Source organism: Chelonoidis abingdonii, chromosome 2 (assembly GCF_003597395.2).
Source record: "Chelonoidis abingdonii isolate Lonesome George chromosome 2, CheloAbing_2.0, whole genome shotgun sequence".
NCBI classification, from domain to species: domain Eukaryota; kingdom Metazoa; phylum Chordata; order Testudines; family Testudinidae; genus Chelonoidis; species Chelonoidis abingdonii.
The window spans coordinates 63,013,720-63,024,368 of record NC_133770.1 but is presented as its reverse complement, the minus strand read 5'-3'; the positions used below and the strand labels follow the sequence as shown (position 1 = coordinate 63,024,368).

The following is a 10,649-nucleotide window of genomic DNA, read 5'->3' as shown; positions in this document are numbered from 1 at the left end:
CATAATCCCAACTATAATAAACTTCAGAGCTTAGGGTGAACCATTCAAGAAATATATGTTTGCTGATATTTTAAAGAAAGTCACACCAGTGAACTGGTGGAAGTCACTTAAGCACTTGGATTCAGAGACTGCTGAAGTGATGATCTCACTTTTAACAGCAGTAACTTCTTTGGCCGGTGTAGAAAGAATATTTTCTTACTTTGGACTAATTCATTCCAAACTGAGAAATCATTTGGGACCTGAAAAAACAGGAAAGCTTGTTTTTCTTTTCCAGATTATGAACAAACAGGAAAATGAAGGTGAAGACGACTGAGATAGCTGCAGAAGCCAAGATTTTAAGTTTCTCATGTTGACCTGGCTGACATACTCAATTTAATTTTTTGTTTTAATATTTCATTTAACTATTTTAGTTAAAAACAATTTTAACAAAAACAAACATGATTTTAAAAAACTTGAATGTTTAACTAAATTCAAAAATTCATATGTTTGTTTTGTTAAAATATTATATGTTTGCTGCTGAAGAAAAAAATCTAGAATACATATCGTTGTTTTAGTTAAATAAAACAATGTAAATGTCTGTCTGGTGATGTTCTCCTTTAAATACAGCATAACAAGAAAATCCTCCAAATATTAATGATTAACCTGTTGAACTGGAGATAGTTGAATGAGATAGTCCAATGGCTTCATAAATATCTGCTTCAGTTACCTTTGGTAAATGAAATAACCAAACACACATTCATTTTCTGATATAGCTATAAAACTAATCTGAAAAGTTTTCAAAATAAATCCCTTAAAAATGTATAATGTGTACCCTCTAAAATGAAACCTACATCTATCTCTGAGTTGTGAAGAATACGTATTAAGGTTATAACAACCAATATGAATGCACTTTTATGTAGAAATCCATGATTAAATCGAGTCTTCCCAACTCTGATTTGTCATGATTAAATCAAACCCACCCTGTTCCCATATATGCCAGATCTTATGTGAAACACTGAGCAAGTCAATCAATTTTTTTGTACCTGTTTCTTCATCGGTAAAGTGGGCATAATACTATGTATGTCCATCACAGGAATTCTGGAAGATTTCATTATAAAATGCTTTAAGTTTTATGGGTAGAAGGCATTACAAAAGTGAAAAATATTGTTACTTTGTTTTCCAGCAGCACAAATCCACCTATATCACTGAAACAAAGTAAAATCCAGCATAATTTTTGGACTACTCAAGTGAGAACCGTCATCTTACTTATGGAAACAGTACATTTGTTTTATTCATTTCTAATCTGAAACACAATTGAGATATTTTGGTTTCATCATCTGTAGTCTCTTTTTTAAAAAACTGCAATTCTCACATTTTTTTTCTTAGTTTCTTCTATTTCTCATCTTAGTTAAATGTTTCCTTCAGTCACCTCTTGTAATGTTCTTTAATAAAAATGAATGTGTTCAGGCATAACTATAACTTCCATTCCTAAGAGCTGAACAAGCATGACAAAATTCACACTGAATGGGAATTTGCTTTTTTAATTCCCTGCTGGGAGTCTGCCAGCTGGGGAACGCAGACCAGCAAGTATAGGTCTTAATTACACGAATCCCGAGGCTGCTGCCAATGCTTCTCCATTGAGAAGCATTTGCTTTCCACTGTTCTTCTTGATGAGCAGATCATTCAAACATAATTTATTACTGCTTCATATTATAAGTAATTAAATGAAGAAACATTTTTAACTCAAGGGAATTTTAATAGGTTACTTGCAAAACTGTTATTGCAGGCAACAACTTGTACATAATTTTAGTTCTAAATCTACTCCCCCCCCCAAAAAAAATCAGCAATATAAAAATGTCAAATTAATGCCTTAGAGGCTTTGCTGGCAGAATTCAGTTCTAACTTCTAGAATGTGGGAAATCTGGTTTTATTTCTGTCTTTTTTTTTTTTCATTTTTCTATTTTTTTAGAAAACAATTTACAAGTGAAATATTACTACAAAACTTTTTTTGTAAGGAATTTTTGCAAAACATTTACATTTTTACCATCAACTATTTCTCTGTTTCAAAATCATTATGTAGATTTAATACCCTATGCTGCACATCAATTTATGCGGGATGACAATTCAGTGACATGCATTAAAAAACACCACAAGGCATTAAAATGAAGACTTAAATACAAATATTGTTGCAATAAAACAGTTATAAAATTGAAAAATAGGACCTAAACATCATGCTTACCTAAGTTTGACAAATTAACTTTTTCTCCTAAATTACACACTTTTATTACTGCTCTCGTGAAAGAGTGTGATAAATAATGACTTAACACCAAGTTCTAATGTAATCGGCAACACATACACAAAACTAACCAAAGAATGTATATTGTAAGAAAAAAACTATTCTAACACTGGAGTTCTACCATGATAAATACACTTTGCACTGATAATTACAATAAAGCAAAATTTTATAACAGTGGAAAAGGGAATGAACAGTGAAATGCCATTAAACAAGATACTACTGCACATCTGTGCCCTATTACTTACAACAGCTATATCCCACTGAGTCAAATAAAGGACATTGAAATTTACGATCCTTCTAAGACAGAAAAGTGGACTCAGAATGGTATGCAGAACAGACTGTCAAAATGTTTCTAATTCGAGCGGTAAAATGAGCACCTGCTAACATAAGTGAATGTACTTTAGATACTACGAGTCAACCGGATTTAGATTTTGATACATTTGTAACAGGGATTCATTGTAGATTAAAAATGACTTCAGTTTCTTATCTGCATACATAAGTATGCATGAAAAAATATGAAATGGCTGTGCAGAATGCTCATACCTTCAGTTTATAAAAACCGTTAACTTCTAAGAAACATGATTATAACATTAGGAAAGGTTTTTTTTGCATAAAGAAATTTATAGCACTGATTGTGAAGCGTAATGATAAAATATATATTTGATGTTTCAGTTCTTATATAACATTAACAATTAGCACTACCTAATGTTCATTTGTATTAAATGTAGTAATCTAATTGATTCTGACGTTTTAAATCCAGATACATCAGCTGAGAGTACTTTAAATAAAATATATAAAAGAATGTACAAAACCCAACTAAAATTTAAAGACTCTGTTACAAGTCTACAAAAGCTTTAAGAAACTTGAAATCTATAACCACAGTGTAAAATTGTTTTTCCTTTAATCTCAAAGCTTTTAATGTAAACTGAAAGTACAAAAGACCTTCAGCTTTATATTTTGCTACAAAGGGCTGGCCTAAAGTGTACACAGTGTAAACAATGATTGGTATTTCTTTCTTCAAAAATACATGAAACATCACAAGATTGATAAAGTATTCATATGAGAAGTATGTTATCTGAGGGAATGCACAAGATCTTTGTTATGTGTCTCATACAAACATTTCCCAAATAAACTGTTCATCTTTAACCTGCAGGAAAAAGAGTAATCCTTCTTGCACTGTACTCCCTTTTATATCATAAAAATATTTTGATGTATAAATTTTTAAAAATGGACTGTCATGAGATACCAAATGGCTAAATTTGTAAAACATTCCATTTACGCCTATGGGAAATAATTCAAAATCCTGAATGTGAAATATTTGGCCATCTTTCCTCCATGTATGCACTGGAGTTTTTACATAAAAATGCTCAGTTGTTTTATTTCTCCAACAATTATGTTCTATGAAGTTAATAGATATTGGAAATATAATCAAACCTTTTAAAACAACTGCTGTATGATAAAAAGATACCTATATTTCTTTTTGCCCCAGTTTCTCTTGTGGCTGGAGGCTCAAAATTATTGATTATATAAGAAAATGGGTGGTGGATATTCCTTACCAGCCTATGCACTTACAATTGGAAAGAAAATAAGATGATTAATCTTTAGAGGAAGAAAAAGAAAAAAAATACATTAATTTACAATTACCCTTTTTGTTGTTAAAATGTCATAATTTGTCCTTTTCTTTGGCTGTTTAGTCAAAGTATAAAGAATTCTTCACCTTCACCATAATATAATAATTTATATATACAGGACAGAACTAGAGAATGAGTTACAACACTCATTAAACAATTCAGTTGTCCAATTAATATCCAAGTATTCCCATAAAATTTAAATATTCAAAAGTATGAGTTTTGTGACTCAAGTTAACAAATGGATTCCTGATATCTTAAAATGTAATGAACTGGAATATCAAAACTTAAACACACAAGTTTCCATATTTTATTATTATCCTACATAAAGATATTAATTCTGTAAAATCTTATGTTAATATATTTCTGTAGTTTAATTTTTTATAACGTATACATTAAATCTAAATATCTCTTAATTCTCCAAAGAAAGAGAAATCTGAGTTCAGTGATTGTCATTTATACACACTACTATAATGTAGTGGTCAAAATTATCTGAGCTGCACCTCAGATCTGCTTTGCAGCATGTAAATTCAACTGCTATTTGAATAATTTCTAAACTTGAGAAAAGACGGCCAAAATCAACTTACAGATTCCACAGAACTGAGCAAAGAAATAGTTACCACTCAATTCTTATGCATTTTTGTTGTGCCTTATGGGAAAAGAAGTTCCTTTGAAAATATTACAGATTCAGATTATAAACAAAGTACCTCCAAATGACAACACTCCTAACCAAGATCCACCCTGTCATATTGATATTGTCTGATTTTACAAACACAACACACAAATGCTAAAAGAGAGGGGAAATTTGCATTTAAAACAATTATATAATATAGAACCACATAACTAAAAAAGTACAGTATGGAAGCAGTATTCCCCCAACTGTTTATCCAGTATGTCAATTTGCGCTGTTTGTATTTTTGAAAATTTGTCTTGTTGCACCAGTGTACACTTCTCATGCTGACCCTCCAACTTGGAATACTTACAGAAGTCAAGACTGAAAACATGATTTCCTGCTCTGTAATCCACTTTACCAGCCCACTTCCATATCATGAAAGGTATGTAAACTTAAGTGCAGCACTAGGTGTCCATATAAATGATCCTTTCAGAATTCTTCCATGTTTGTTGAAACATTAGGGGTTGCTGGGTTTGAATCTTGAGAAATGGCTGCAACTGTGACAATTCTTGGAGAGCCAAGAACCTCAGTAACTGAAGAGTCCAGTTCTCCTGAAGTAACAATAGCAAGGGCTGTTCCACCACCTTTCTTGTTCTGATGAGTTTTGACATGTTTGGAGAGATGGTCACTTCGCATAAACCTCTTAGAACATTCGGGGCACTCAAATCTTTTTTCACCTAATTTAAAACAAAAACAAAAACAAAAATGTCAGTGAAATAGATATTTAAAGGTATTTAACTTCTTTCAGTCATTCAAACAAGCCTTCCCCCTCCATTCAAAAACATTTTAAAAGTTTTGGATGTATCTAAAATTGCAAAATAGATACAACCTTATCTTCTCTAAATGTCTGATTTCCAGATCCATTGAATAAACTACTCTTCCCTTTTAAAATGTTTTCAGCAGATATACTTGTAGCCTATATTTCCTCTGTTGTGATTATTCCGTGCAGGGTCTGAATTTTAGCTTCTCAGTAAGAATTCTCTTTCATAAACTTAGAACCTAGCAGTGGATGGAAGGAGAACATGACTAAAATACTAGATAAAAACTGCTGAGAGGGGACCCAGGTAGCTTCCATACTGTCCCCTAAAGATTGAGGACAGCCATCCCTCTGAAGAGATTCAGGGGTTCCTCTGGAGTGCTGGATGGCCAATTAGGATGGTGCTGGCCTGCAGATCTCCTTTCCATGGGGTCTTCTGAGCCAGATGTTGGTGAAGTAAGGAAATCTGTGACTTCCACAACCTCTGTTACAGACTTGCCGCCTTATCCATGGTGCTCCAAGGACTGATTTACTAGCGAGGCAGGTTTATAAACATAAAAGGAGGGTGATTTGGAAATGTCCATGATGCTAGGCTCTTTTGGAATTCAGTTGGATTTACCTAAACAAATCAAAGAGATAGTTTGCTGCCAGGATCACTACGGGCATTAATGGTGTAGAGATTGCTCCAGTTATACTTGGAGAGCTGTCTTATCCTCTGCTGCTGTGGTTAATGATGCCATATAGCAGGGGTGGCTAAAGAGAAGGTTAGTTACTATAACTAGAGGTTTTTTGAGATGTGTGGTCTTTATCTAGATTCCAGTCGTAATGTGTATATGGCGCCATGTGCCAGAACTGTTCACAGTCGTGGCCATTGATCTCCGTGTGCATCATGCATCAGCAACGTGGTGCATCTGAGGCTTTAAGAGGCTGCACAGGTTCTCAGCAACAGAAAAGCCCGGAACAGAGGGGAAGGAGGGCGGAATTTGAATCCAGATAGGGACCACACATCTCAAAGAACCTCCAGTAATCCTCCTAGTTCCCTCCTGTCCTCGCCAGTACTGGAACACTGATCTCCTCCACCTCTCCTCTCACCCCCTGATCCTCCTCCCCACCATCCCAGATCTCCTGACACAAGACCACAGCCGACTACGACATCCCAACCTGCGCCCTCTTCACTTGGCCTGGTATTTGGTTGGGGATCATGTGCAGACCAGGCCTGTTCTGCACCCATCCACAACATACTCACTAACAGCAGACGCTAATCCACTCATGCCTATTATTATGCTAAGTGGCATAGCTTTACTGCCTGGGCCCGACACTGCCACATTCCAACAGACTATCTTCATTTCCCCTCTCCTGGACTACCTTCTCCATCTCCGCCAATCGGGCCTGGCACACTCCTCTATCTGTGTTCACCTATCTGCGTCCCGCAGATGGCTTCTCTGTCTTTACTCACCCAAATGACCTCCTGATTCCTCAGGGGCCTCCTTAATGTTCTTCCTTTTGTACAAAGGCCCACCCCACTATGGGATCTCAACTTTGTCCTCTGTACTCTTACCAAAGTCCCTCGCTACCTGCTCCCTCCCTCACCTCTCCATGAAGGTCATCATCTTGGTGGCCATCACTTTTGCTTGCTGTATCAGTGAACTGGTAGCCATAATGGCAGACCCACCGATCACTGTCTTCCATTAGGACAAAGTCTCCTTATGTCTACACCCAAGTTTCTACCCAAGGTGGCTTCCTCCTTCCACCTCAACCAAAGTATACACCTTCCAGTCTTCTACCCCACACCTCATGCCTCACCCATGGAGCACACTTTCCATTCCCTCGATGTCTGCAGGGTGGTCGTCTTTTATCTACACTGCACTTGCAGCTTCCGCAAACCCCACCGGTGCTTCTAAGTGGATCTTCCGCTGCATTGCGACCTGCGACGAACTAGCTGGCATTCCACTTCCACTGGGAATCATGGCCCACTCCATGCAGGCATACGCCGCCACGTTGGCCTTTGTCACCAACATTCCACGGCAGAACATTTGTTGAGCTGCCAGTTCGTCTTCCATACACACCTCTTTCTCCACTCATTTTGCCATTGCTCCCTCTACAACGATGAATGTGGCGGTCGGTCATGCTGTCTCACAGACTTGGTCTTTTCCAGAGTCCTTGCACCTACCTTCATGGTGACTGCTGCTTGCTACTCTTCCGTGTTTGGAATCCACATAAGAACCAGCATCAAAGAAGAACTTACTGACCCTCCGAAGTGTATATGACAATCTTCAGAAGAAGTTCAAGAGCCAGGGTGTGTGTGGTGGGGTGGTAGGGCTAGGGCTTCTGCCCCACAAGACGCATCTGATGGGGCCTGTGGGATCCCTCATTTTAATGTAAATCCTCCTCTGATGACTCTTGCTGCTTGTCCGCAACCAATCTGAGTTCAGCAGTGGTGTAATTAATCAAATACTGTCCAGCTCCTCAAAATAAGGACAGATTACATTTCCATTGCTAGACCACTTCCTGGGATCCCTCATTTTAATGTAAATCCTCTTAGCTGTTTGCTCTTTATCTGGCAATGGCTGGTGTCCTGGTCATGGCCCCTCATGGACATCTACTTGATAAAATCCACAAACACATCTTTATTTCACAAGAGTTTGCTCCCTAGATAACGATAAGATCTAGTATCTCAGCACACCTCTAAGCAACTGCTGGGGGCATGTCGTAGCAATGCTGATATATTACATTCCAGGAGCAAACAGGCAAATTCTGGCCCCATGACAGGTTTTAAATACAGAATGGACATACAGTCAACTTAATCCGAGAGCAATGGAAGGCACACAGGTAAACAGACAGATCAGTAATGGATGCCCACAAACAGTGTGGGATAGCAGTTGGAGGACTGCTACAGTAGTGCACAGCAGCACTGTGTGCACAAGAACAATGCACCACACTAACTCAATTTGCATTAAACGTAATACACTTTGAAAGAGTATTCCAGAGTTTCTGGACTTACTACACTCTAACGAATTGTGCTGTGTGCATGTAGACATTTTCACATCAAACCAACCAAAGTTACTGTGGACTAAACCCCTGTGTAAAAAAGCCCCAAGGCTTTGTCTTGATTAGGAAAATTGATCAAGTTTAGGTCAGGCTTTTAGCCAATGCAAGCTAGTTAACCAGGTCCTAAACTCAATCTTTTTCTAATGCAGATGCAGGGAAACAGCTTGAAACTTGATTTAAAATCACTGTTCACCGATGGCCACCATCATTAAAGGAAGTACTCTATCGAATACAGACAGTTTACTAACCTGTGTGGGTTCTTCTGTGTCTTTGCAGCTCATCACTCCGTGTAAATCTTTTGCCACAAAACATCCAGTTGCATACAAATGGTCTTTCTCCAGTATGCCAACGAAGGTGTGCCCGGAGATGAGATGTTTTCCCATAAACTTTTCCACATCCTTCGATATGGCAGATATGCTGCTTCTTTTTTCCTGGCTCACTGCTGCCTCTGACAGGATCAAAAGTTAAGCAGTTAGGTGATTTTATTTTAAAATATTATCAGCTCTCTAAGGAAAAATATGAAATTGTAAAATTAAGTTGATTATAATCTTCTTTCTGAATAGAAAATTTACAAGGATGATTTCCTATGGACATGATTAAAAACATGACAGTAATACAAGGAAAAAAGCCCCCAAAATAAGGCAGGCCGACAAGATGCCTAAAGTTTAACTGACAAACTAACATTACCTTCCTTCTCCTTCTCTACAATTAGGACACGAGCAGGCAACTCTTCTTAACCTCTTGCCAGGTTGTATTTCCTGGTCAGAAGCTTGCTGGGCTTGTTGTAACTGCACTTGTGTGATCTGATCAGGACTAACAGCACCAATTGCTGCATTGGCAATACCTCCTACGGCTACAGTTACAGGAGCTATTGTGGCTTGTTGTACTTTCATGCCTCCATCCTGTCCTTGCTGTTGACCTGTAAAATATGAAAGTCTTTGTAAGTTTTAGTGATCATCTCAGAAAGATCACAACATAATATTTTATATATGACTTTTGTTCAAGAGAATATCCACCGTAGGTGGACGAAAACTGCACAAAAAATATTAAACTCAGTTAGTTTACTATTGTGCTTCAGTATACTACAAACAGACTTTATACACAACTTCAGGGAGCCCTGATTAATGTAATTCATTATAAAAAGAGTACAGTAAAGCAAAATGTGTGCTCTCAACATGAAATAACTAGTTTTACAGGCATCTTTTTTTAGAGAATGAAGAGATACATCAGATACACAGAATTCATTTTCTACTGTTGATGCTTTTCCCTAGAATAACCTTGGAAACCATATTCCTATTTAAAACTCTCACACATTTATTTTTTAAGTTATTTTATGGAATGAACCTACTATTTTTGCAAGCAACTGAGTTACAAACTTCATTTATACATAAAAATATGCAGTATCTTGATGCATTCCATTAGGATTTCTTCAAAACAAATTTATACTGAAAGAACATTAACGCTGCAAAGTCAAGCATGTAAAAGGTAGAAAATGCCAGAATTAAGATTTCCCATGCAACCTTAAATCAGCCCCAATGTATGGCTGAATTTAAATATTCTTGAATTACATGTTCAGATAGTAATTACTCTGATAGAATTATGAAATTATGGCACTTCCTAATTTTTGAGTGCTCAACTTTGCAACCTGAACAATATACTTTTAATGACTTTACTGAAATTACCAGTTTTTAAAAATGAAAACTGAAAAAATTGAAATTCCACCATATGCAATTGTAATGACTGCCTTCATCCAACCACCACACAGAGATAGTCAGCACAGTTTGAATTCCAGACCTTAAGATCCACAGTACAAACTTCTACCATTAAAGGTAAAGGAATAACTAGTAGCAGCAACCATATGACAGAAAGTTACACAAATGCTAGAAAATAGTGAAAAAGACGGTTACTCACCTTTGTAACTGTTGTTCTTCGAGATGTGTTGCTCATATCCATTCCACGTAGGTGTGCGCGCGCCACATACACGTTCGTCGGAAGAATTTTCCCCTAGCAACACCCGGCGGGTCGGCAGGGCGCCCCCTGGCGTGGCGCTGCTACGGCACCGGATATATACCCCTGCCGACCCGTCCGCTCCTCAGTTCCTTCTTGCCAGCTACTCCGACAGTGGGGAAGGAGGGTGGGTGTGGAATGGATATGAGCAACACATCTCGAAGAACAACAGTTACAAAGGTGAGTAACCGTCTTTAAAAAGACGGTTACTCACCTTTGTAACTGTTGTTCTTCGAGATGTGTTGCTCATATCCATTCCAC

At 37.3% G+C, this 10,649-nt stretch overlaps 1 protein-coding gene across 1 annotated transcript in view; it reads right to left on the bottom strand.

Annotated features, from left to right (window-relative positions):
• Window positions 1–1,714: 1,714 nt before the first annotated feature.
• The window catches only part of SP4 (Sp4 transcription factor), a 47,324-nt gene continuing 38,389 nt past the window's right edge, over window positions 1,715–10,649 (bottom strand). The window contains exons 4-6 of the mRNA XM_032783473.2: window positions 9,069–9,300; window positions 8,630–8,829; window positions 1,715–5,253 (exon numbers count right to left, since the gene is read on the bottom strand). Coding sequence (XP_032639364.1) covers window positions 5,006–5,253; window positions 8,630–8,829; window positions 9,069–9,300 — 680 coding nt within the window. The 3' untranslated portion in view covers window positions 1,715–5,005. The remainder of the gene's footprint in view (window positions 5,254–8,629; window positions 8,830–9,068; window positions 9,301–10,649) is intronic.